We start from the raw sequence: 26497 nt of genomic DNA on the forward strand, positions 1-26497 counted from the left end.
GAATGTTCCACTTTGAATATATGCAAATAAATATATACTCCTGCCTTTTAGCCAGAGACACCATCTTCCAGTAATTCAGCAAAATGACAAGCACAAAGGGAAAGAAGAGAGGCACCCAACACATGTTCTCTAGGCCTTCTAGATAACACGGAGTTATTCTTTTGGCCACATATATGCGAATGTACAAGAAAGGTGATACAGTAGACATCAAGGGAATGGGTACTGTTCAAAAAGGCATGCCACTCAAATGCTACCATGGCAAAACTGGAAGAGTCTGCAGTGTTACCAGCATGCTATTGGCATTGTTGTAAACAAACAGGTTAAGGGTCAGATTCTTGCCAAGAGGATTAATGTTCATATTGAGCATATTAAGCACTCTAAAGAACTGAGATAGCTTCCTGAAACGTGTGAAGGCAAATGATCAGAAAAAGAAGGAAGCCAAAGAGAAAGGTACCTGGGTTCAACTGAAGCGCCAGCCTGCTCCACCCAGAGAAGCACACTTTGTGAGAACCAATGGAGAGGAGCCCAAGCTCCTGGAACCCATCCCTGTGAATTCACGACGTAGTAGGCACACAGCATAGCATACAGGATAACCAAGAGAACCAACGGAACCATGATATTAGGTGCTGGGACCTATTTATTTATTTATTACAGCATAGCACACAGGAGAACCAACAGACCCCACATACAGTAATATTAGGTGCTAGAACCTATTCCCCATGAATTCATGGCTTTGAATTCAAAGCTTTGTCACATTCAATGGCAAGGCGCCTCTCCAAGCTCCTGGAACTGTTTCCCTACGAATTCATGGCATAATAGGTATTAAAAATAAAAGGCTACTAATGTAAAAATATTTCTCGTCATTGACTAAAAGTGTTCCCCTCCCCAAAGAAGTACTAAAGCGAATTTTAATAGTGACCTGTAAAGCAAGCAAACAAATATGTACTCCTTCTCCAGGTTATGGCCCATTCATCCATTAGCTGCTTAAGCCAGAAGCCACAGTCTGGACCCTTTTTCTGGGCCACTCCTTTATCAGACAAGATCAGGCGAGTTCAGGGTGGTATGGCTGTAAATCTTGGTGAATATTTTTACTTCCCAGATTTCTCAGTGTCCACATCTTTTTGTCTACCTTGGCTACCACCTGAGTCCAGGCCATCCTGATCTTATCTGCAGTGTTAGAGCCATGCCTTTGCCTTCCAAACGGTTCTTTACTTTGCAGCCACAGTCTTCTTTGTAAAATCTCACAAGTCAGACCAGTAGCTTCCTACTGCCCATAGGATAAAGTCAAAATAGCTATTGATCCTTCAAGAGATCACCATAAGCTGGCCTTCCATCCTCTCTAAAATTAGCTCTACCACTCCATCTGCCATTGACCCTGCCATTCTGGACTTTTCTCTTCCTCACTTAATACTAGATGCCTACCCTTCCAGGCTTTGCACCATTTCTGTAACAGTTTCTGGCTCATGAGGATCTTGGTAAGTACTGGTTGAATTAATAATTGAGCCTTAAGATTGCCCAACTTATTACTGTGCATTGCTTGGTGAGTTATGTAATTCTCGGGGATCAGATTATGTAAAATTATTTGCCATTTATATTATCTCTTAGTTGGTTTAGCTACTGGCAATCGTAGCATTATTTCTTTAAAAAAACTAATCAAAAATTACTTTTAGAAATATAGTTTGATTACAGTATGGGTTATATCAAGGGCAAAAACAAGAAATAAGACTAAAAAAGTGCTTCAGGACCAAATGTGTCAGATCTTGAATGTGTGGCTATCTCAGTCTGTTTGGGCTGCTATAATAAAATGCCTTAGACTAGCTGACTTATAAATAGTAGAAATTTATTTCTCACAGTTCTGGAGACTGGGAAGTCCAGGGGTCAGGGCATGGGCAGATGTGGCGTTAGGTGAGGACTCACTGACTGCTCCACAGATAGCACCTTACGATTTTGTCCTGACATGGTATAAAGGGGAAGCAGGAAGCACCTCCCTCCATCCTCTTTTATAAGGGGACTAATCTCGTTCTTGAGGGTGGAGCCCTGATGACTTAATCGCTTCCCAAAAGGCCTCACCTTAATACCACCACAATGGAGATTAGGTTTTAACAAGAACTTTGGAGATTCACATTCTCCAAAGGTAGCACTGGCCAAGATGTTCAGACATCATATGAGCAAGGCAGAGGCAAGGCAGGCCTTTGGGAAGAGCGAGGCCCTGGCCTTGCTGTAGTGCCCGCCTGAGAGAGTGAGGAAAGAAAGCAGGAAGCGAGAGTGGAGCAGGGGGGACAGGGTGAGGGCTGTGACAGGGACTGGGCACTTTGACGCAGGAGAAGGATGCCAGCAGCGGTGAGAGCAGCAGTTTACTTAGAAGTCCTGGCCACATGTCTGGGTATGAAAGACGGGATGTGGGACTCTCAGGCAGGAGTTTGGGTTAAAGATCAGGATTTGGAATCGTTTGTGTGAGACCGTAGTTGGAAAAATGAGACTGGATTAAATGCTAAGGGAATGACTAAAGAGAAAGGGTAAATGAGGAAAGGGGCAGGTGTAAACTGTGGATGACAGTAATAGCCTTCCCTTAGCAAGCAGCAGCCAGAGGGACAGTTAGGGGAGGAGGAGATGCCAAGCATGTGACGACAGTGTGGATGTGGACATGGAAATTGGGTTTGGAGGCTTCCAGGTCAAAGACTGGTCTCCACAGAACAGTGGTTCTCAACCTTCCTAATGCCGCGCCCTTTAATACAGTTTCTATGAGTCACGACCCACAGGTTGAGAACCGCTGCTGTAGAAGAATGGTGACGGGCCTCACGTTGTAAAAGATGAATTCATTCAGTTGGTCTTTATTGAGCCCCTGTGTGCCGCGTGTTGTCCTGGGTGCTGGAGATGAAGCTGCGACAGCTAACATCAGGACTTAGTGACAAAGCACTAAGACACGTTGAGGCGGCAGATACAAGTGACTTTTGACAGTGTGTGCGGAAGGCAGAGAGGGTGGTAACCTGAGATGGAAAGACAATGTGTCTAAGCAGACAATAAGGCTTTGAGGCAAAAATAGAAATCAGAAAGCAAAAGAAAGAAGGGCCTGGAGCAGGGGCCTAGTGCAGGTTGGAAGGTGTGGGTGTGAGGATATTGGGGAGGCTACCCCGGAAGAGAGATGAAGAAAGGAGAGGTTGAAGAAAGAGATGAAGGATCTTTAAGGAAAGGAGGGAGCCAAAGCACGTAGCGGAGGACAGTCTTCTGTCTTCTCGCTCAGGATGGAAAGCACAGGGAAGAGTTGGCGCTGGAGCTGTGGGGTGCTGGACAGAGGCCATTCGGGACACGAAGCTGAAATGAAGTCCCAGCTAGAGCAGGGTGGCACAGTTTTAGAGAGACAGACATTGCTTGCCTTCACGGGAGTCCTAGAGTCAGAAGGAGTACAATTGCCTAAAATTAGGAATCGGAAAGGCTACTGTAGCGGAAGCTACTGAAGGAATCTCAGGAACTGCTGAGGGCATTATGGAAATGGGAGCTGCGGAGTCTTCTGGGTGGTTAGATGCTTCATGACCAGAGACTAGAAAGCAGTCATGAAAAGGCATGTTTCAGAGAAAGCGATAGAAACAGAATGGGAAGTTGTAGTTGGATAAGAATTTTAAATTCTTGTTTATGAGTGAAGTTGTTCTAAGTGAGCCTGGGAAAGAGCTGGAGTGGAATAGTGTTGAGGCCATTTGTGCCAGGCCACAGGATATGGCAAAATAAGCATAGACATTAGTGGCGTCCCTGTGGATTTAGGATCAGAGAGATTACCTTGATTATAAGTGCCCCCACTCACTGCCAGGACGTTGCCTTGGAATGCAGGCGGTGCTACGTAAATGCTTGGTGGGTCTGCGAGGAGACTGGGGTCAACTACTACTGTAGTCTCCCTGTACCTTGCTTGAGCCACTCGGCTGAGTGATCAGATCCCAGCATCAAATCCTTCCCTCTCTAGCCTAATTGAAAGGCACAGAGGAGACAGTGGGAATTTTCAGCTTTGTGAGTTCATAAGGCTTTGTGTTTATTAGAACATTTGCAAATTCAAGTGCTGAAACACACTCCAGGTATACTCGGCATTATCCATGTCCCCTCCGCAGAGACTGTCCTTCCCTGCCATCTTAGCTAAGAGATCCACCCTCCTCCATGCCAGTTCAGTCACGTTTTTAAAAATTCTGTGTAACAGATTGCAGCCCCTCTTCCTCCCTCTAAGTGTTTAATCTTCTGGCAAGTGTTAGACTTTCCTGGTTGTCTTATTTTCCTAAAGTCAGAGACCATGTTTCCTCCGTATTTCTGACTTTCTCTGGGCCTACCTCATAAACCCTCATGTAGTAGGCGGTTTATGGCCTTAACCGCTGCGGAAGTTCTCACCAGCTGTTGCTTAAGGCTATCACAGTTTTTGGGTTCGGAGGTAAAAGAGAGGAGCTTGATTGATCTTCCTTTGGGGAAAAATATCCCTACAGCAACTCAGCATTTTAATGTATTTGATTCTTTTTTCATTTGAGGGTCCATTTCAACCATTGAAAAGATTGCCTCAATGATATAAAGTTAAATAATGATGCTATTAAAAATCAAGTGTAATATTAATTATATTTAACACCAACTTAACTCTTATCTGTAATGATTTTAAAATCACATGTGATCTATGCTGTGCTATTCAAGGAGTCTAAAGACAAGGACATTTTTATAGTAGAAGGAAGTTAGGTAATTTATTGGACTGCTTATAAAAGAAATAAATATAATTTAGATTAGGTAATTTATTTCCAAGTTAATTAGATTGTAGGTTATTGCATACAATGTCGTTGTCTGGTATAAACTTGGAGTAGCGTCAGCTTTAAAATTGATTCTCTTGATTTACTTGTAACAGCAATGCCTGTGGCTGAAGCTCTTATAAGAAAATATATTGTAATTTATTTTCCTTTCCATCCTACATGTTGTAAGTTAAAATTCTGTAACTGATCTCATTAGCTATTGTCCATGCCCCTCTATATATTTTGCACATCTGAAAATCTAACAAATTTTGAGTTAACACTATTGACCAAAGTTTACAGGCTTCAGTAATCTGGGCCTGGGTTTTGATTTTATTATATTAACTTCTGGCTTTAATGTTGAGTTTTTTGGGGGGGAGTGGGGGATGTCACCCTATGTTCTGTAAGGTTCAGTTGTTGGTATGAAATATTTGGGTAAAAAAAAAAAAAAAACCCAGGGAGAAAGAAGATAGGTATGAGAACTGTAAGTGATTGCATTTATGGTCATGGACTCCCATCCCCTCAAAGGAGAGTCCTTTAATAGTAACCGCTGTTCTCATGAAGCCACCATGGTTGTGCTTTTCCCACTATTTGCTGTAGATAAATAAGAACATCCTGCGTGGGTGTTACCTGCTTACAGTATACAAGAACGGTTGTGTCCATTTAAAACTGAGATTTGGCTCACTGAATCCTGAGCTAGTTCATTACTTCACTTTAGTTAGTGGCCAGATCATCCATAATTTCATATTCAAAACTGTGTGGCTCCAGCCAGCACAGTTTGATGGCGACTGATCACCCACTTGGTCTGTTTTAAAGTGAACTATTTTGCACACACTTGTGCAAATGTAAAACATCCCCCCTCGCTAGTTGTATTTCCTCTGTGACAGAGATCCCTCATCTTCCTCAGCGAGCTGCAGAAGGGAGAAACCAAGTGTGGGAAGGAGGCTGAGGGAGCCCTCTGGCCTTCAAAGGAGTCTGACTGCCAGTGGCCAGGTAGCCTCCACCGGGGTTCTAGTCAGCTGGAAACCTTATGCTCGAACTGCCTTATTTTCCTGCCTTGGGCTGGCCAATGTAGTTGGTGTTAACCTTTTTGTTGTCTACTGACTTAATCCTGCTTAAACAGCTTATCCTTAATATGTAAATGAATAGTCCTTTTTTTTTTTTTTGAGACAGAGTCTCATTGTCATCCTGAGTAGAGTGTTGTGGCATCATAGCTCACAGCAACCTTAAACTCCTTGGTTCTTAAGACCTCTTACATTTTTAGGAGGCCCCATTCAACTCACTACTGTATTCAAAAATAGTAATATAGTGAAGAAGCTTTCAATTCCAATGAAAAAAGTAAATAAATGACCCCAGCTAAGGCCTCTGCTCAGACTATGTCCTTGGGTAGCCTTCCCTGCTGTCCTCTGCCCGAAATGACCCCTTGGCTCTTTCTCTAGCCCTTTACTAGACTCTGTTTTTACTTATAGGATTTGTACTACCGGTCATTATCAGGTAGTCCCTGTCAAAGATATAAGGTACAGGTTAAGTATCCTTTTTTCAAAATGCTTAGGATTTCAGATTCTTTTCAGATTTGGAATATTTGCAGTATACCAGGTGAGCACACTACATCCCTCATACCTAGCATGTGTCTGGTCCATTGTATATGCATTTAACAAATATTTATTGAATGAATGATTGGCACCTCAGTAGATGAGTAAATGATTGGCTAGAGTCCCTGTGTGCCTTGTGTAGGGGCATGTGAGGTGCCAGAGTCAGGAGCTGAGACCCGGCCTTGGCCGACATACTCCCTGTTGTGGCAGCTGGTAAGTAAGGCAGAGCTGGTGACCTCCACTGTTTCTTGGCATGATGCTGGAGAGTTGCCGCTCAGCCCTGGATGAGACATGCACCTCCAGACTGCCCCGCTGAGGGATGTGTCCTCTCCACCGAATACTGACTCCGTCAGACCAGTGCAAGTGCCGGATTCTACCACTCCCGCATCTCCTGAAGTGCAGCTGCGTGTTGCACCTTTGCCTCAAATTTAGATGTGCAAAATGTGTGAACCTCCCTACACAAATTAAGATTTGCATATCATAAGCTTCACAGTTCTAGCCATTGGTTCTAAAAATACTCATTTTGTTTGATTTCAGAATGAGGTTAAGTCTACAAACTTAACAACTGAGTTTTTCCCTAGCAGAAAGGACCTTATCACACAATCTGTGAGAGTTGCATCTGTGTATGTCCTGGGGTTTATAGGAACTGACTTTGGTGTGTTTTGCTTCTGCTTCTGCCACAGCTCATCCCAGTGAGTGGCAGACAGCCCCTAGTGTTGCTGACCTAGAGGCGAGAGCGACAAAAATCAAAGGTTGCGTGGCAGCTGGAGCAAGAGTGGCATCAGTGAGTGCCTACGCCCTGTGTCTGTGGGCTTGCGCAGTCACCTCCCTTTGACCCTTGTTCTTTCCAAACTACAGAACACTTGTATTGAAGGCCTTATAGGTGAGAGCACCACTGAACAGCACAGGGAAAAGCAGCACCAACAGGAAATAGGACTTCACCAAAGATATTGGCCAGGCTCAGTGGCTCAGCCTATAATCCTAGCTCTCTGAGAGGTCAAGGCAGAAAGATTGCTTGAGCTCAGGTGTTTGAAACTATCCTGAGTAAGAGTGAGACCCCATCTCCATTAAAGATAGAAAAAATTAGGGGAGGCATAGCAAGATGGCGGCCGAGTAACAGCTTCCTTGCATCTGGGCACTGTGAGTCTGGGGAGATAGGACTCCAGGCATCTCTGGCTGGTGGGATCTACCTATCATCACCCCTGTGAGGATACAGGGAGTCAGCGAGAGACTTCTGGACCCCAAGAGGAGGACTAAATCAGTGGAAAAATGGCAAGTGTTTGCGTGTGTTCAATCCGTCTAAACCCGCCCACAACTGTAAGTTCAGTAGCAGCAAGACTGCAAACCAGAAAGGTCTTACCTGTGAACTGTTTTGGTGTCTTTGGACTTGGCATTCAGTTGAACGGCCTTGGGGAGAGCCTGAGCGGGAGTGCGGAGAACTTTGGCCATTGCCTCGGGCCCCAGTCTGAGCCGCTGAGCCAGACGGAGCTAATAGTGTTTGGCTGTGGGTCACAGGGAGCCATTGTGAGCGATCTGCCCCGGCAAGCTCCGCCCTCAGGGTTGCAGAGCTAGAATCGGGTGGAAGCTGGTAACCCAGCAACCGAGTAGCCTAAGGGTTGGGTCTGAGCCACCTTGCAGCCCTAACCCTCAGGGGCAGAGTGAGACCGGTTTTGGCACGCTGGGTAAGTGGATAGCCATTTCAGCAGTGATTCCAGCGACAAGCACTTTCCTGGGAAGGCTTCTGCTCAGCAAGTTTACAAGTTCAAAGTGCCTTTTAAGTGGGCTGAAGAGAGATTTAGGGTGTCTACCTGCTGGGGTTTGAGAAATCAGCAGCCTCCAGTCGTATCTGAACTGTGATTAACATCTCATACCCCAGAAGACCACGTGTTGCCCAGACAATATTCAATAACACACACATACTGCTTTGTTTTTGGCTGTGGTTTTTTTTTGTTTCTTTGTTTTTGTTGTTGTTTATTTTGATGTTGTTGATGTTGTTTTGTTCTTTAATTTCAACCTTTTCCATACAGATCCTTTTTCTTCTCAATTTTTCTAGTTTACTTATAATTTCCCATTGCTGCTTTTTTCAACAACTAGAACTTCATTTTTGCTACTGTTTCTACCGCTATTATTTGTTTTTTCACCCAATTTTATCCCATAAAGTTTTCTGTTTGTTTGTTTTGGTTTGATTTATAACATTTTTGTCTTTCCTCTGTACTTGGTGGAGGTGGGGTACTGTGTCTGATCAGGTTAGCAAAGAGCTGCTGACCTCAGGGGAACCACCCAACTGGACACCCCCAGAAGGTGTTTTTTTTTTAAGGTTGTGTCAAAGTACCCTACTGTACACCTATATTGCTCTGTCTCCCTATTTCTGTGCCTCTCTTCTTTTTGTCAATATTCCTTTTACCCACCCCCTCTCCTTTCTCTATTTTTCTTTTCACTCGGTCCTCCTTTCTTTCATCCCTTTTTTGCTCTTCAACCTTCTCACCCTTCTGGTCCTGTAACCCTTAGTCTACAGGCACAAGAACTTAAAGAACAAGAGGAAGTAAAAGGAAAATTAGGGCAAGGAAACAGATAAAAGAAATCACTCATGAGGAAGAATCAGCAGAAAACTCCAGGCAACATGAAGAACCAGTCCAGAACAACCCCGCCAAGGGACCATGAGGTAGCTACTGCAGAGGATTCCACCTTATAAAGAAATGTTAGGAATGACAGAAAGGGAATTTAGAATACACATGATAAAAACAATGAAAGCAATGATGGAAATAATGAAGGAAACTGCTAATAAAGTGGAAAATAACCAAAAGGAAATCCAAAAACAGAATCAAATAAGAGATGAACGATATGAAGAATATAAAAAGGATATAGCAGAGCTGAAGGAACTGAAACAGTCAATTAGGGAACTTAAAGATGCAATGGAAAGTATCAGCAACAGGTTAGACCATGCAGAAGAAAGAATTTCAGAGGTAGAAGACAAAGTTTTTGAGATAACTCAGATAGTAAAAGAGGCAGAAAAGAAGAAAAAGAAAGCAGAACGTTCACTGTCAGAATCATGGGACTTTATGAAGCGTTCCAACATACGAGTTATAGGAATCCCAGAAGGGGAAGAAGAACACCCCAGAGGAATGGAAGCCATACTAGAGAATATTATAAAAGAAAATTTCCCAAATATCGCCAAGGACTCTGACACACTGCTTTCAGAGGGATATCGGACTCCAGGTCGCCTCAACTCTAACCGAGCTTCTCCAAGACACATTGTGATCAACCTGTCCAAAGTCAAGACAAAAGAAAAGATTCTGCAAGCTGCCAGGAGTAAGCGCCAGTTGACCTACAGGGGCAAATCCATCAGAGTGACCGCAGACTTCTCTAATGAAACATTCCAAGCAAGAAGACAATGGTCATCTACCTTTAATCTACTTAAACAGAACAATTTTCAGCCCAGAATTCTGTAACCTGCTAAGCTAAGCTTCAAAATTGACGGAGAAATCAAATCATTTATGGATATACAAACATTGAGGAAATTCGCCAAAACAAGACCAGCTCTACAGGAAATACTTCAACCTGTTCTGCACTCTGACCACCACGATGGATCAGCAGCAAAGTAAGAACTCAGAAACTAAAGGACAGACCCTAACCTCCACACTGATGCAAAAGATAAAACTAAGCAATGGACTCTCACAAAATAAGACGAATAGAATACTACCACACTTATCAATTATCTCAATAAATGTTAATGGCTTGAATTCCCCACTGAAGAGACATAGATTGGCTGACTGGATTAAAAAACACAAGCCATCCATTTGCTGTCTGCAAGAAACACACCTGGCTTCAAAAGACAAATTAAAGCTCCAAGTCAAGGGTTGGAAGATAATTTTTCAGGCAAATGGAATTCAGAAGAAAAGAGGAGTTGCAATCTTATTTTCAGATACATGTGGATTTAAAGCAACTAAAGTCACAAAAGACAAAGATGGTCACTTTATATTGGTCAAGGGAAAAATACAACAAGAAGACGTTTCAATTCTAAATATCTATGCACCCAATTTAAATGTTCCCAGATTCTTGAAACAGACCTTACTCAGTCTGAGCAATATGATATCTGATAATACCATAATAACAGGGGACCTTAACACTCCTCTTACAGAGCTGGACAGATCCTCTAAACAGAAATTAAACAAGGATATAAGAGACTTAAATGAGACCCTAGAACAACCGTGCTTGATAGACACATATAGAACACTCCATCCCAGAGATAAAGAATATACATTCTTCTCATCACCCCATGGAACATTCTCCAAAATTGATCATATCCTGGGACACAAAACAAATATCAACAGAATCAAAAGAATTGATATTTTACCTTGTATCTTCTCAGACCATAAGGCACTAAAGGTGGAACTCAACTCTAACAAAAATGCTCAACCCCACCCAAAGGCATGGAAATTAAACAATCTTCTGTTGAATAACAGATGGGTGCAGGAAGAAATAAAACAGGAAATCATTAACTTCCTTGAGCATAACAACAATGAAGACACAAGCTACCAAAACCTGTGGGATACTGCAAAAGCAGTTTTGAGAGGAAAATTCATTGCTTTAGATACCTACATTCGAAAAACAGAAAGAGAGCACATCAACAATCTCACAAGAGATCTTCTGGAATTGGAAAAAGAAGAACAATCTAAGCCTAAACTCAGTAGGAGAAAAGAAATATTCAAAATCAAATCGGAGATCAATGAAATTGAAAACAAAAGAATCATTCAGAAAATTAATGAAACAAGGAGTTGGTTTTTTGAAAAAATAAATAAAATAGATAAACCATTGGCCAGACTAACAAGGAATAGAAAAGTAAAATCTCTAGTAACCTCAGTCAGAAATGATAAAGGGGAAATAACAACTGATCCCACAGAGATACAAGAGATCATCTCTGAATACTGCCAGAAACTCGGTGCCCAGAAATTTGACGATGTGAAGGAAATGGATAAATACTTGGAGTCACACCCTCTCCCTAGACTCAGCCAGGAAGAAATAGAGCTCCTGAACAGACCAATTTCAAGCACCGAGATCAAAGAAACAATAAAAAATCTTCCAACCAAAAAATGCCCTGGTCCAGATGGCTTCACTCCAGAATTCTATCAAACCTTCAAGGAAGAGCTTATTCCTGTACTGCAGAAATTATTTCAAAAAATTGAGGAAGAAGGAATCTTCCCCAACACATTCTATGAAGCAAACATCACCCTGATACCAAAACCAGGAAAAGACCCAAACAAAACGGAGAATTTCAGACCAATCTCACTCATGAATATAGATGCAAAAATTCTCAACAAAATTCTACCCAATAGATTACAGGTTATCATCAAAAAAGTCATTCATCATGATGAAGTAGGCTTCATCCCAGGGATGCAAGGCTGGTTTAACATACGCAAGTCTATAAACGTTATCCACCATATTAACAAAGGCAAAAATAAAGATCACATGATCCTCTCAATAGATGCAGAAAAAGCATTTGATAAAATCCAGCATCCTTTTCTAATTAGAACACTGAAGAGTATAGGCATAGGTGGCACATTTCTAAAACCGATTGAAGCTATCTATGACAAACCCACAGCCAATATTTTACTGAATGGAGCAAAACTGAAAGCTTTTCCTCTTAGAACTGGAACCAGACAAGGTTGTCCTCTGTCACCTTTACTATTCAACATAGTGCTGGAAGTTCTAGCCAATACAATTAGGCAAGACAAGGAAATAAAGGGAATCCAAATGGGAGCAGAGGAGGTCAAACTCTCCCTCTTTGCTGACGACATGATTTTATACTTAGAGAACCCCAAAGACTCAACCACAAGACTCCTAGAAGTCATCAAAAAATACAGTAATGTTTCAGGATATAAAATCAATATCCACAAGTCAGTAACCTTTGTATACACCAATAAGTCAAGATGAGAAGCTAATTAAGGACACAACTCCCTTCACCATAGTTTCAAAGAAAATGAACTACCTAAGAATATACCTAACGAAGGAGGTGAAGGACCTCTATAAAGAAAACTATGAAATCCTCAGAAAGGAAATAGCAGAGGATATTAACAAATGGAAGAATATACCATGCTCATGGATGGGAAGAATCAACATTGTTAAAATGTCTATACTTCCCAAAGCAATCTACCTATTCAATGCCATTCCTATCAAAATACCAACATCGTACTTTCAAGATTTGGAAAAAATGATTCTGCGTTTTGTATGGAACCAGAAAAAACCCCGTATAGCTAAGGCAGTTCTTAGTGATAAAAATAAAGATGGGGGCATCAGCATACCAGATTTTAGTCTGTACTACAAAGCCGTAGTGCTCAAGACAGCATGGTACTGGCACAAAAACAGAGACATAGACACTTGGAATCGAATTGAAAACCAAGAAATCAAACTAACATCTTACAACCACCTAATCTTCGATAAACCAAACAAGAACATACCTTGGGGGAAAGACTCCCTATTCAATAAATGGTGTTGGGAGAACTGGATGTCTACTTGTAAAAGACTGAAACTGTACCCACACCTTTCCCCACTCACAAAAATTGATTCAAGATGGATAAAGGACTTAAATTTAAGGCATGAAACAATAAAAATCCTCCAAGAAAGCATAGGAAAAACACTGGAAGATATTGGCCTGGGGAAAGACTTCATGAAGAAGACTGCCATGGCAATTGCAACAACAACAAAAATAAACAAATGGGACTTCATTAAACTGAAAAGCTTCTGTACAGCTAAGGAGACAATAACCAAAGCAAAGAGACAACCTACACAATGGGAAAGGATATTTGTATATTTTCAATCAGACAAAATCTTGATAACTAGGATGTATAGAGAACTCAAATTAATCCACATGAAAAAAGCCAACAGTCCCATATATCAATGGGCAAGAGACACGAATAGAACTTTCTCTAAAGACGACAGACGAATGGCTAACAAACACTTGAAAAAATGTTCATCATCTCTATATATTAGAGAAATGCAAATCAAAACAACCCTGAGATATCATCTAACCCCAGTGAGAATGCCCACATCACAAAATCTCAAAACTGCAGATGCTGGCGTGGATGTGGAGAGAAGGGAACACTTTTACACTGCTGGTGGGACTGCAAACTAGTACAACCTTTCTGGAAGGAAGTATGGACAAACCTCAAAGCACTCAAGCTAGACCTCCCATTTTATCCTGCAATCCCATTACTGGGCATCTACCCAGAAGGAAAAAAATCCTTTTATCATAAGGACACTTGTACTAGACTGTTTATTGCAGCTCGATTTACAATCGCCAAAATGTGGAAACAGCCTAAATGCCCACCAACCCAGGAATAGATTAACAGGCTGTGGTATATGTACACCATGGAATACTATTCAGCCATTAAAAAAAAATGGAGACTTTACATCCTTCGTATTAACCTGGATGGACGTGGAAGACATTATTGTTAGTAAAGCATCACAAGAACGGAGAAGCATGAATCCTATGTACTCAATTTTGATATGAGGACAATTAATGACAATTATGGTTATGGGTGGGGGGGACAGAAAGAGGGAAGGAGAGAGGTGGGTGGGGCCTTGGTGTGTGTCACACTTTCTGGGGGCAAGACATGATTGCAAGAGGGACTTGACCTAACAATTGCAATCAGTGTAACCTGGCTTATTGTACCCTCAATGAATCCCCAGCAATAAAAAAAAAAAAAAAAAGTTCAAGACAGAGTTAATACATTCTATTTGCAACTTTCATCAGAATGAAGTTACCTTCATAACAATGACTTGTAGCATGATTTTGTCCTCATTTGCCATTTTTAGTTGAAATTCTGAGTGAAAATAAAGGAAAATACATCAAAAAAAAAATTAGCTGAGCATTGTGGCAGGTGTCTGTAGTCCCACCTAGTCAGGGCTGAGGCAGGAGGATCTCTTGAACCCAGGAGTTTAAGGTTGCTGTCAGCTAGGCTGAGGCCGCGGCACTGTAGGCTGAACGACAGAATGAGGCTCTGTCTCAAACAAACAAAAAAGTAAAATGACTTGATAGAAAGGGACGTTCTAGGGCCTTACCGGGACCCTGAGAGGTCATGGTCCTGCGATGTGGCCTCTTGACTAAACAGTAATCACAACCATTCGTGTTCCCCACATCAGTGATACCGCAGCACCTTCACAGAAGAGGCGCTGCTTTCGTTATCTGTCAGTTCTCCATATTTCTAACACAACCATAAAAATTATTGTGGCAAAGGTACCAACATTTATTTTGCCACTTTAACATCTAAAATGGATTGTATATTACAAAAACTAAATAAAATCAGTGTATCCTCCTCCTCCCCCAAATAAATTATTGGTGACTTAGAAATGTGATTATGCACCCTAAATTAATTATTATGAATTCTTTCTGGTATTCTCGTCCTGGTAACTCCTCTCCAGGTGATCATTCCTTTGAGACCCTGTTCACTTCTCCAGGCTAAATAATTTCAGGTTTTTTCTCATGGGTTCTAGTTTCCATTCCTTTAGTCTTCCAAGTCCTCTCTCTTTCACCTGGCTAAGAATTCTAAGTTGTCCTTAGTGATGTGATGCCCAGTTTTAAGTTGCCTCATCCTCCCGTCCTCCTCCCTCACCTTGCAGACACACCACCTTCTTCTGTTCAGTGTGCATCTAACACAGCGGTTCTCAACCTGTGGGTCGCGGCAGTAGGAAGGTTGAGAACCTGGTTGGTCACCTGTGGGTTCTTCCCTGCTGTGATGAGCCATCCAGGTATGCAGCGGGCATCTCCTTTTGGCTACTTGTCTCTTATGTAGACATGTTTGGTTTGTTCCTGAGTAAAATAGTGTTGACCAAATGGACTAAGGGAGAATTTGATCCATTACATTGTGACTGACAGTTTAATTTTTCAGTGGGATATAACACATTTTCGAAGCTATTATTTCAATATTCTGGTACTTCATAGAGCCAGCACCATATAGTAAGTTAAGAAGCAGCTATGGAGCTAGGATTGGGCAGTGGTGAGACCACAGCTCTTCTGCCAGTTATTAGCTCTAAGGAGGCCCCGGGCCTCTCTCAGCCTCGTGTGTTGCGTGAGAATAATGGTATCTATGTGAGAGAGTTGGGAGGATTGAGCGACAGCGTATATGAGTGCTCTGTGCTACTGGGATGTAGTACATTTGTCAAACATGGTTACTTTTGTTGTGATTATGCTTGTAAACCTCACAGATGGTTTCATCCAGTTTGAATGTCTACATTAAAGTTATAGTTTAAGTTCTTGGTGCAGAGTTGTAAGAGACACATACTTATTGTGATAACTTTACGTAAAATATATCACCACCTGCTCTGTACAGGTACTGACTTTGAAAAGCAGAACTTGGAGGAAGCTGGGGCCAGAGAATAAATCCAGAAAGTGTCCATGCTGTAATCACTGGCATAGCGTGTGGCCAGACTAAAGAAGAACAGAAAGTTGCAGGAAAGAAGTGTGTGTTGGTCTTAGTCAGCTCCTACCAGTCAGGTTGTCTGATCGAAACTGCTTTTTATGGGGGGAGGGAGATAGAGTCCCAAGCTGTCACCCTGGGTAGAGTGCTATGAAATCACAGCTCACAGCAACCTCAAACTCTTGGGCTGAAGTGATTCTCTTGCCTAAGCCTCCCAAGTAGCCGGGATACAGGTGCCCGCCCGCCACAATGCCCGGCTATTTTTTTGTTGCAGTTGTCATTGTTGTTTTTAGTTGGCCCAGGCTGGGTTCTAACCCGCCAGCTTGGTGTATATAGCTGGTGCCCTAACAGCTGAGTTACGGGCACCACCCGAAACTGCTTTTCGTGACTTGACCTCTGATTGTGAATATTATCTTAGGGGGTCATGGTAAAGGAGCAGCAGTGTATCTTTACATGATTTGGCAACCGATAGAGCCTCAGTCAGCCTTTTTCTTCATTCCTATTCAGGAGGCCCATTCATTGTCTGTGGTAAACGTATCTTGCTCTTGCTCTGTAGATGTCCCTTTCTCTTCCTCTGGTCCTTCTTGGGCCAAGAGCACACCAAGAACTGAGACCACAGCTACCTGAACCCCAGCACCTCCACTCCCATATTTATGGGCTCAGAATCTGGAAAATGGCCACCACCTACCCTCATGTCCGGGGGTTCCCATGGGTGGCACTGGAGAATGAAGAGGCACAGAGTCTGCAGTAAGAGCGCTATCACTGTCTGATCCTGCTGCTTCACTGTGTGGCCGTCTCTCAGCAGCTGATGGCAGAGGAATCGCTGTGCTGAGCTCCTGCTGCAGACCTGGGCCAAGGAGCAGCTGCAACAAGATAAAGTTCAGGGCAGCACAAAGGTAGCTAAGATGGCCTGCTTGGAGCTGGAGGAGACCCAGGAGTGGCTGAAAGCCACCAGACAACAGAACCAGTAACTACAGGCCCAGCAGAGCCTAATGGGCAACCCTGAGAAGGGAGATGGATTGGACATGGATGGACAGAGGAGGGTCTAATGAAGGAGGGAGTGGAGAAGGAGAAGGCCTCTGAGAACAAGGGAGCAGAGATAGAAGAGGGAGTAGAGAAAGAGGAGGGAGCTAAGAAGGGCAAGGGAGCAGAGCAAGGAGAGGGAGCAGAAGAGGGAGAGGGAGCAGGGGGAGGATGCAGGAGCAGGGGAGGGAGAGGGAGCAGGGAAGGATGCAGGAGCAGGGGAGGATACAGGAGCAGGGGGAGGATGCAGGAGCAGGGGAGAGAGAGGGAGGAGGGGAGGGGGAGGGAGGAGGGGATGGAGAAGGAGCTGGAGAAGATGAGGGATTTGAGGAGGATATAATATTTTGTATATTCTGGGGCCAGCCCGCTCCCTGTGTCATACTGGAGGTTGGAGCTGGCAAATGGGGAGGAGATCTGAAGCTACAATGACCTTTAAAAAAATGGGGAGGAGGTTCTCATAATTATTTGAGCAGGGAAACGTACTTATTGATATCGTAGTAGAGAAGGAGGATGCAGGGAGGTGCTCGTAGCACCCTGGTGATGCAGTTCTTACTGATTTTGCTTATTTGGGAATAAATGGATTTAGACATTTAAAAAAGAAAAGAGCCTCTTTCCTAACCTGCGCTTAAGGGGTTGATGATGCCAGAGAAATTTTTGTGTGTACAAGGGGCTGTCCAGAAAGTATCTAGTTGTGTAATATGAAAATAGTATTAGCTATGCCTGGATACTTCCAGACAGCCCTCGTATGGTTTTAACGCGTTGGTCTGTTAGGGCGAGGATGCATGGAGGAGCTCATGGCTCAGGATGGAGAAAGAATTTTCACACCAGTAGTAGAATAGTTTTAGGAAAGAACATTTATTTTACTTCTCAAGAAAGAAAGAGAAAGAAGGGAATAGCCACAGCGTAGGGATGAAGGGCTGAAAGGGCCAGCTCTGAGGAAAGGCACTCGGTGTTCTTCAGGCTAAAACTGGTTTATTTTTTCTGCTTCAGCAGACTGGTAACAGAAGTAGCTGCAAAGCTTGTGCGTTTGCTTTTTCTATTTTCCCTTTTACTCCAGGAGCTTGCTTATTAAAGCCCTTAGAATCTGGCTTTTTTGGCAGGAACTGAAGCAAGAAAGCTGGAGTGGGGGGCTCGCACCCCTACTGTCACTGAGGGCTCTTCAAGGCTGAGAAAAGCATTCTTAGCACTAACAGGTGTTTAAAACAAAACAGGAGGAAACGGGGGCAGTTGTAGTGTGAGTTTTCTCTTCAGAGGGGTAATTATGTGTTGTGAGTTTATTTCTCTTTCTGTTTGACAGTTTATTTGTCCTCCCTTAGCTGGGTTATTAGTGAAGCCGCCTTTCAGGTTGTCCTGCCTTTAGAAGTGACTGCGCCCTGCTTTAAATTACCAGGCCCCTTCTATGGGGGCCATCCTCCTTGTGTGGGTTCAGCTCATAGGAGGCTTGTCTTGTAAGTGCTTCAGAAGCCCTCAGACTTGCATTGCAGACTCTTTATGACTAATGGACACACAGTCTTCCTCTGGCTTCGAGCACTTTCCCATTCCGTGGTACTCCTCACCTTGTGTGTTAGGAATAAGACAAATTCTCTTTGACCTTGCCTTTTGCTTTGAAGTTGAAACCAGGATTAGCTGACCCTGGAGGCTATTTTAGGAAATGACTTCATGTGTTCCTTTTATCTTGATGTTTGTCACTAAAGTGTTGTGAAAATTCCCTTCCTATCTGTCATTTATATAAAAGATCTGATATTCCCACTTCTGATCTTTGAAATCCCTCAAGGCCTCATTAAATCAGTGCTCCATCTGCCCCGATCAGAGTGAACAAATCTCTCCCTATTTCTCCATCACACCCTTTCACCTCTTTTCTTCCTTGGCTAGATGATAACCCTGAGCTTTGGATATCTTTTTAGCATAAGAAGTTTCTAACTTATTCAGATTTCACCCAGCCTTTTCAAAGAAAGTGACAGCCACAACTCTAGCAAGGCCGCCACAAGAGCTGTGTTCCCCTCTCTTCCCCTCAAGGGGGCTTTCAGTCATCCTTCCCTGGCCCATTAGAGGGTAGCCAAATATGAAGCTGTGATGGACGCGGAGGGACTATGGCACCGTATCCTTTAATCTTCATTGGTCTCATGAGAAGAGTAGGAAGCTTCTGGAGGTTGTGGAATAGTCCCCAGGTCACATTAGCTGACGACCCCGAGTCCACTGTTGATTTGACTCTAAAATGCTGCCAGTAAGGACAGAAGGAAGGAGCCATCTGGTCTACTCCTCATGAAGTCCCCAAATTAAATGAGATAATACATGTAAAAGAACTCTATAAAAACTACCCCAGTGCTTTATTTGTACTTGGGTCTGGGGATCTAACTACTTTTTTTTTTTTCTTTTTTTTTTAATTGTTGGGGATTCATTGAGGGTACAATAAGCCAGGTTACACTGATTGCAATTGTTAGGTAAAGTCCCTCTTGCAGTCATGTCTTGCCCCCAGAAAGTGTGATACACACCAAGGCCCCACCCACCTCCCTCCTTCCCTCTTTCTGTCCCCCACCCCATAACCATAATTGTCATTAATTGTCCTCATATCAAAATTGAGTACATAGGATTCATGCTTCTCCATTCTTGTGATGCTTTACTAAGAATAATGTCTTCCATGTCCATCCAGGTTAATACGAAGGATGTAAAGTCTCCATTTTTTTAAATAGCTGAATAGTATTCCATGGTACACATATACCACAGCTTGTTAATCCATTCCTGGGTTGGTGGGCATTTAGGCTGCTTCCACATTTTGGCGATTGTAAATCGGGCTGCAGTAAACAGTCTAGTACAAGTGTCCTTATGATAAAAGGATTTTTTTCCTTCTGGGTAGATGCCCAGTAATGGGATTGCAGGATAAAATGGGAGGTCTAGCTTGAGTGCTTTGAGGTTTGTCCATACTTCCTTCCAGAAAGGTTGTACTAGTTTGCAGTCCCACCAGCAGTGTAAAAGTGTTCCCTTCTCTCCACATCCACGCCAGCATCTGCAGTTTTGAGATTTTGTGATGTGGGCCATTCTCACTGGGGTTAGATGATATCTCAGGGTTGTTTTGATTTGCATTTCTCTAATATATAGAGATGATGAACATTTTTTCATGTGTTTGTTAGCCATTCGTCTGTCGTCTTTAGAGAAAGTTCTATTCATGTCTCTTGCCCATTGATCTATGGGATTGTTGGCTTTTTTCATGTGGATTAATTTGAGTTCTCTATAGATCCTAGATATCAAGATTTTGTCTGATTGAAAATATGCAAATATCCTTTCCCATTGTGTAGGTTGTCTCTTTGCTTTGGTTATTGTCTCCTTAGCTGTACAGAAGCTTTTCAGTTTAATGAAGTCCCATTTGTTTATTTTTGTTGTTGTTGCAATTGCCATGGCAGTCTTCTTCATGAAGTCTTTCCCCAGGCCAATATCTTCCCGTGTTTTTCCTATGCTTTCTTGGAGGATTTTTATTGTTTCATGCCTTAAATTTAAGTCCTTTATCCATCTTGAATCAATTTTTGTGAGTGGGGAAAGGTGTGGGTCCAGTTTCAGTCTTTTACATATAGACATCCAGTTCTCCCAACACCATTTATTGAATAGGGAGTCTTTCCCCCAAGGTATGTTCTTGTTTGGTTTATCGAAGATTAGGTGGTTGTAAGATGTTAGTTTGATTTCTTGGTTTTCAATTCGATTCCAAGTGTCTATGTCTCTGTTTTTGTGCCAGTACCATGCTGTCTTGAGCACTATGGCTTTGTAGTACAGACTAAAATCTGGTATGCTGATGCCCCCAGCTTTATTTTTGTTACAGAGAACTGCCTTAGCTATACAGGGTTTTTTCCGGTTCCATACAAAACGCAGAATCATTTTTTCCAAATCTTGAAAGTACGATGTTGGTATTTTGATAGGAATGGCATTAAATAGGTAGATTGCTTTGGGAAGTATAGACATTTTAATAATTTTGATTCTTCCCATCCATGAGCATGGTATGTTCTTCCATTTGTTAATATCCTCTGCTATTTCCTTTCTGAGGAGTTCATAGTTTTCTTTATAGAGGTCCTTCACCTCCTTCGTTAGGTATATTCCTAGGTATTTCATTTTCTTTGAGACTATGGTGAAGGGAGTTGTGTCCTTAATTAGCTTCTCATCTTGACTGTTATTGGTGTACACAAAGGCTACTGACTTGTGGACGTTGATTTTATATCCTGAAACATTACTGTATTTTTTGATGACTTCTAGGAGTCTTGTGGTTGAGTCTTTGGGGTTCTCTAAGTATAAGATCATGTCGTCAGCAAAGAGGGAGAGTTTGACCTCCTCTGCTCCCATTTGGATTCCCTTTATTTCCTTGTCTTGCCTAATTGTATTGGCTAGAACTTCCAGCACTATGTTGAATAGTAAAGGTGACAGAGGACAACCTTGTCTGGTTCCAGTTCTAAGAGGAAAAGCTTTCAGTTTTGCTCCATTCAGTAAAATATTGGCTGTGGGTTTGTCATAGATAGCTTCAATCAGTTTTAGAAATGTGCCACCTATGCCTATACTCTTCAGTGTTCTAATTAGAAAAGGATGCTGGATTTTATCAAATGCTTTTTCTGCATCTATTGAGAGGATCATCTGATCTTTATTTTTGCCTCTGTTAATATGGTGGATAATGTTTATAGACTTGCATATGTTAAACCAGCCTTGCATCCCTGGGATGAAGCCTACTTGATCATGATGAATGACTTTTTTGATGATAAGCTGTAATCTATTGGCTAGGATTTTGTTGAGAATTTTTGCGTCTATGTTCATGAGTGAGATTGGTCTGAAATTCTCCTTTTTGTTTGGATCTTTTCCTGGTTTTGGTATCAGGGTGATGTTTGCTTCATAGAATGTGTTGGGGAAGATTCCTTCTTCCTCAATTTTTTGGAATAATTTCTGCAGTACAGGAATAAGCTCTTCCTTGAAGGTTTGATAGAATTCTGGAGTGAAGCCATCTGGACCAGGGCATTTTTTGGTTGGAAGATTTTTTATTGTTTCTTTGATCTCAGTGCTTGAAATTGGTCTGTTCAGGAGCTCTATTTCTTCCTGGCTGAGTCTAGCGAGAGGGTTTGATTCCAAATATTGATCCATTTCCTTCACATTGTCAAATTTCTGGGCATAGAGTTTCTGGTAGTATTCAGAGATGATCTCTTGTATCTCTGTGGGATCAGTTGTTATTTCCCCTTTATCATTTCTGATTGAGGTTACTAGAGATTTTACTTTTCTATTCCTGGTTAGTCTGGCCAATGGTTTATCTATTTTATTTATTTTTTCAAAAAACCAACTCCTTGTTTCATTAATTTTCTGAATGATTCTTTTGTTTTCAATTTCATTGATCTCTGATTTGATTTTGGATATTTCTTTTCTTCTACTGAGTTTAGGCTTAGATTGTTCTTCTTTTTCCAAATCCATAAGATCTCTTGTGAGATTGTTGATGTGCTCTCTTTCTGTTTTTCGAATGTAGGCATCTAAAGCGATGAATTTTCCTCTCAAAACTGCTTTTGCAGTATCCCACAGGTTTTGGTAGCTTGTGTCTTCATTGTTGTTATGCTCAAGGAAGTTAATGATTTCCTGTTTTATTTCTTCCTTTTTCACCCATCTGTTATTCAACAGAAGATTGTTTAGTTTCCATGCCTTTGGGTGGGGTCGAGCATTTTTGTTAGAGTTGAGTTCCACCTTTAGTGCCTTATGGTCTGAAAAGATACAAGGTAAAATTTCAATTCTTTTGATTCTGTTGATATTTGTTTTGTGTCCCAGGATATGATCAATTTTGGAGAATGTTCCATGGGGTGATGAGAAGAATGTATATTCTTTATCTCTGGGATGGAGTGTTCTATATGCGTCTATCAAGCACAGTTGTTCTAGGGTCTCATTTAAGTGTCTTATATCCTTGTTTAATTTCTGTTTAGAGGATCTGTCCAGCTCTGTAAGAGGAGTGTTAAGGTCCCCTGTTATTATGGTATTATCAGACATCATATTGCTCAGACTAAGTAAGGTCTGTTTCAAGAATCTGGGAGCATTTAAACTGGGTGCATAGATATTTAGAATTGAAATGTCTTCTTGTTGTATTTTTCCCTTGACCAATATAAAGTGACCATCTTTATCTTTTTTTGACTTTAGTTGCTTTAAATCCACATATATCTGAAAATAAGATTGCAACTCCTCTTTTCTTCTGAATTCCATTTGCCTGAAAAATTGTCTTCCAACCCTTGACTTGGAGCTTTAATTTGTCTTTTGAAGCCAGGTGTGTTTCTTGCAGACAGCAAATGGATGGCTTGTGTTTTTTAATCCAGTCAGCCAATCTATGTCTCTTCAGTGGGGAATTCAAGCCATTAACATTTATTGAGATAATTGATAAGTGTGGTAGTATTCTATTCGTCTTATTTTGTGAGAGTCCATTGCTTAGTTTTATCTTTTGCATCAGTGTGGAGGTTTGGTTCTGTCCTTTAATTTCTGAGTTCTTACTTTGCTGCTGATCCATTGTGGTGGTCAGTGTGCAGAACAGGTTGAAGTATTTCCTGTAGAGCTGGTCTTGTTGTGGCGAATTTCCTCAATGTTTGTATATCCGTAAATGATTTGATTTCTCCATCAATTTTGAAGCTTAGCTTAGCAGGGTACAGAATTCTGGGCTGGAAATTGTTCTGTTTAAGTAGATTAAAGGTAGATGACCATTGTCTTCTTGCTTGGAAAGTTTCATTAGAGAAGTCTGCGGTCACTCTGATGGATTTGCCCCTGTAGGTCAACTGGCGCTTACTCCTGGCAGCTTGCAGAATCTTTTCTTTTGTCTTGACTTTGGACAGGTTGATCACAATGTGTCTTGGAGAAGCTCGGTTAGAGTTGAGGCGACCTGGGGTCCGATAGCCCTCTGAAAGCAGTGTGTCAGAATCTTTGGTGATATGTGGGAAATTTTCTTTTATAATATTCTCTAGTATGGCTTCCATTCCTCTGGGGCATTCTTCTTCCCCTTCTGGAATTCCTATAACTCGTATGTTGGAACGCTTCATAAAGTCCCATAATTCTGACAGTGAACGTTCTGCTTTCTCTCTCTTCTTTTCTGCCTCTTTTACTATCTGAGTTATCTCAAAAACTTTGTCTTCTACCTCTGAAATTCTTTCTTCTGCATGGTCTAACCTGTTGCTGATACTTTCCATTGCATCTTTAAGTTCCCTGATTGACTGTTTCATTTCCTTCAGCTCTGCTATATCCTTTTTATATTCTTCATATCGTTCATCTCTGATTTGATTCTGTTTTTGGATTTCCTTTTGGTTATTTTCCACTTTATTAGCAGTTTCCTTCATTGTTTCCATCATTTCTTTCATTGTTTTCAACATGTGTATTCTAAATTCCCTTTCTGTCATTCCTAACATTTCTGTATAGGTGGAATCCTCTGCAGTAGCTACCTCATGGTCCCTTGGTGGGGTTGTTCTGGACTGGTTCTTCATGTTGCCTGGAGTTTTCTGCTGTTTCTTCCTCATGGGTGATTTCTTTTATCTGTTTCCTTGCCCTAATTTTCCTTTCACTTCCTCTTGCTCTTTAAGTTCTTGTGCCTGTGGACTAAGGGTTACAGGACCAGAAGGGTGAGAAGGTTAAGAGCAAAAAGGGGATGAAAGAAAGGAGGACCGAGTGATAAGGAAAAAAAAAGAAAAATAGAGAAAGGAGAGGGGATGGGTAAAAGGAATATTGACAAAAAGAAGAGAGGCACTGAAAGAGGGAGACAGAGCAATATAGGTGTACAGTAGGGTACTTTGATACAACCTTAAAAAAAAAAAACCACCTTCTGGGGGTGCCCAGTTGGGTGGTTCCCTTGAGGTCAGCAGCTCTTTACTAACCTGATCAGACACAGTACCCCCACCTCCACCAAGTAGAGAGGAAAGACAAAAATGCTATAAATCAAACCAAAACAAGGAAACAGAAAACTTTACGGGATAAAATTGGCTGGAAAAACCAAATAATAGCGGTAGAAACACTAACAAAAATGAAGTTCTAATTATTGAAATAGGCAGCAATGGGAAATTATAATTAAACTATAAAAATTGAGAAAGAGAAAGGATCTGTATGGAAAAGGTTGAACTTAAAAAACAAAACAATAATCCACAACATCAAAATAAACAAAAAAAACAACCAAACCAAAAAAAAAAAAATAAAACACAACCAAAAACAAAGCAGTATGTATATGTTATTGAATATTGTTTTGGCAACACGTGGTCTTCTGGGGTATGAGATGTTAATCACAGTTCAGATACGACTGGAGGCTGCTAGTTTCTCAAACCCCAGCAGGTAGACACCCTAAATCTCTCTTCAGCCCACTTAAAAGGCACTTTGAACTTGTTCACTTACTGAGCAGAAGCTTTCTCGGGGAAGTGCTTGTCGCTGGAATCACTGCTGAAGTGGCTATCCACTTACTCTGTGTGTCAAAACTGGTCTCCCTCTGCCCCCGAGGGTTAGGGCTGCAAGGCGGCTCAGACCCCGCTCTTAGGCTACTTGGTCGCTGGGTTACCAGCTCCCACCCAATTCCAGCTCTGCGACCCTGAGGTCGGGCGGAGCTTGCCGGGGCAGATCGCTCACAATGTCTGCCTGTGACCCAGAGCCAAACACTATTAGCTCCGTCTGGCTCAGCGGCTCAGACTGGGGCCCTAGACAAAGGCCAAAGTTCTCCGCACTCCCGCTCAGGCTCTCCCCAAGGCAGTTCAGCTGAGTGCCAAGTCCAAAGACACCAAAAGAGTTCACAGGTAAGGCCTTTCTGGTTTGCAGTCTCGCTGCTACTGAACTTACAGTTGCGGGCGGGTTTAGACGGATTGAACACACGCGACCACTTGCCGGTTTTCCACTGTTTTAGTCCTCCTCATGGGGTCCAGAAGTCTCTCGCTGACTCCCTGTATCCTCTCAGGGGTGATGATAGGCAGATCCCACCAGCCAGAGATGTCTGGAGTCCTATATCCCCAGACTCACGGTGCCCAGATGTAAGGAAGCTGTTACTCGGCTGCCATCTTGCTCCGCCTGGGGAGATCCAACTACTTTTTAATAAAAATACTGAATTTTCATAATTAAGTACAGTAGAACATCTGTAAGTTGACCATCTAAGGGACTGTAACAAACTGGTTGGCACATGCATATGGTCAACATAAGGAACTAGGCATGCTATACTGATATGTACGTGTGGTGCATGTCCAGTCTATGAGGATTAGGTCAAGTTAAGGAGGTGGTCAATGTAGGGAAAGTGGTCAACTGTGGAGAGTCTACTATATCTAACATTCTGTATTGTGCTTATAAAACCAATATTCTTAAGCTGTCAGCTCACTGTTTTGCTTACGGCAAGTGTACAGTGCCTCTTCTTGCTTACCACAAAGCACACAAGCGTAAGCATTATTTTCTCTTCACTTCCGGGCAGCGCCCCATCATCTCTATCTGCTGGGGCCACCGGGACTCACGTCTGCTGATGGCATCAGGACCAGCCCTGTACGTGGTACGTGTGGAGCATCGGGTGTCCAGCCTGCAGCTGCTGTGCCAGCAGGCCATCGCCAGCACCCTGCGGGAAGACAAGGACGTCAGCAAGCTTGCCCTGCCCCCCCGCCTCTGTTCCTACCTCTCCACCGCCTTCATCCCCACCATCAAGGTAAAACACTGCACCACTCCCCTTCACTCCCTCTCCAGGGCTGGCTCCCCACTGTGGGCAGAAGGAGGGCAGGGACAGGAGACACATAGGGCTCCAGAG

The 26497-nt window shown here is 42.4% G+C and overlaps 1 protein-coding gene across 2 annotated transcripts in view; it reads left to right on the forward strand.

Annotated features, from left to right (window-relative positions):
- Positions 1–26497, forward strand: part of TULP4 (TUB like protein 4) — a 258940-nt gene that overhangs the window by 206654 nt on the left and 25789 nt on the right. For both annotated transcript variants that reach the window (XM_053591576.1, XM_053591577.1), the window contains one exon: positions 26174–26398. In XM_053591576.1, coding sequence (XP_053447551.1) covers positions 26174–26398 — 225 coding nt within the window. The remainder of the gene's footprint in view (positions 1–26173; positions 26399–26497) is intronic.

This window comes from Nycticebus coucang, chromosome 5, assembly GCF_027406575.1.
Source record: "Nycticebus coucang isolate mNycCou1 chromosome 5, mNycCou1.pri, whole genome shotgun sequence".
Lineage (NCBI taxonomy): Eukaryota > Metazoa > Chordata > Mammalia > Primates > Lorisidae > Nycticebus > Nycticebus coucang.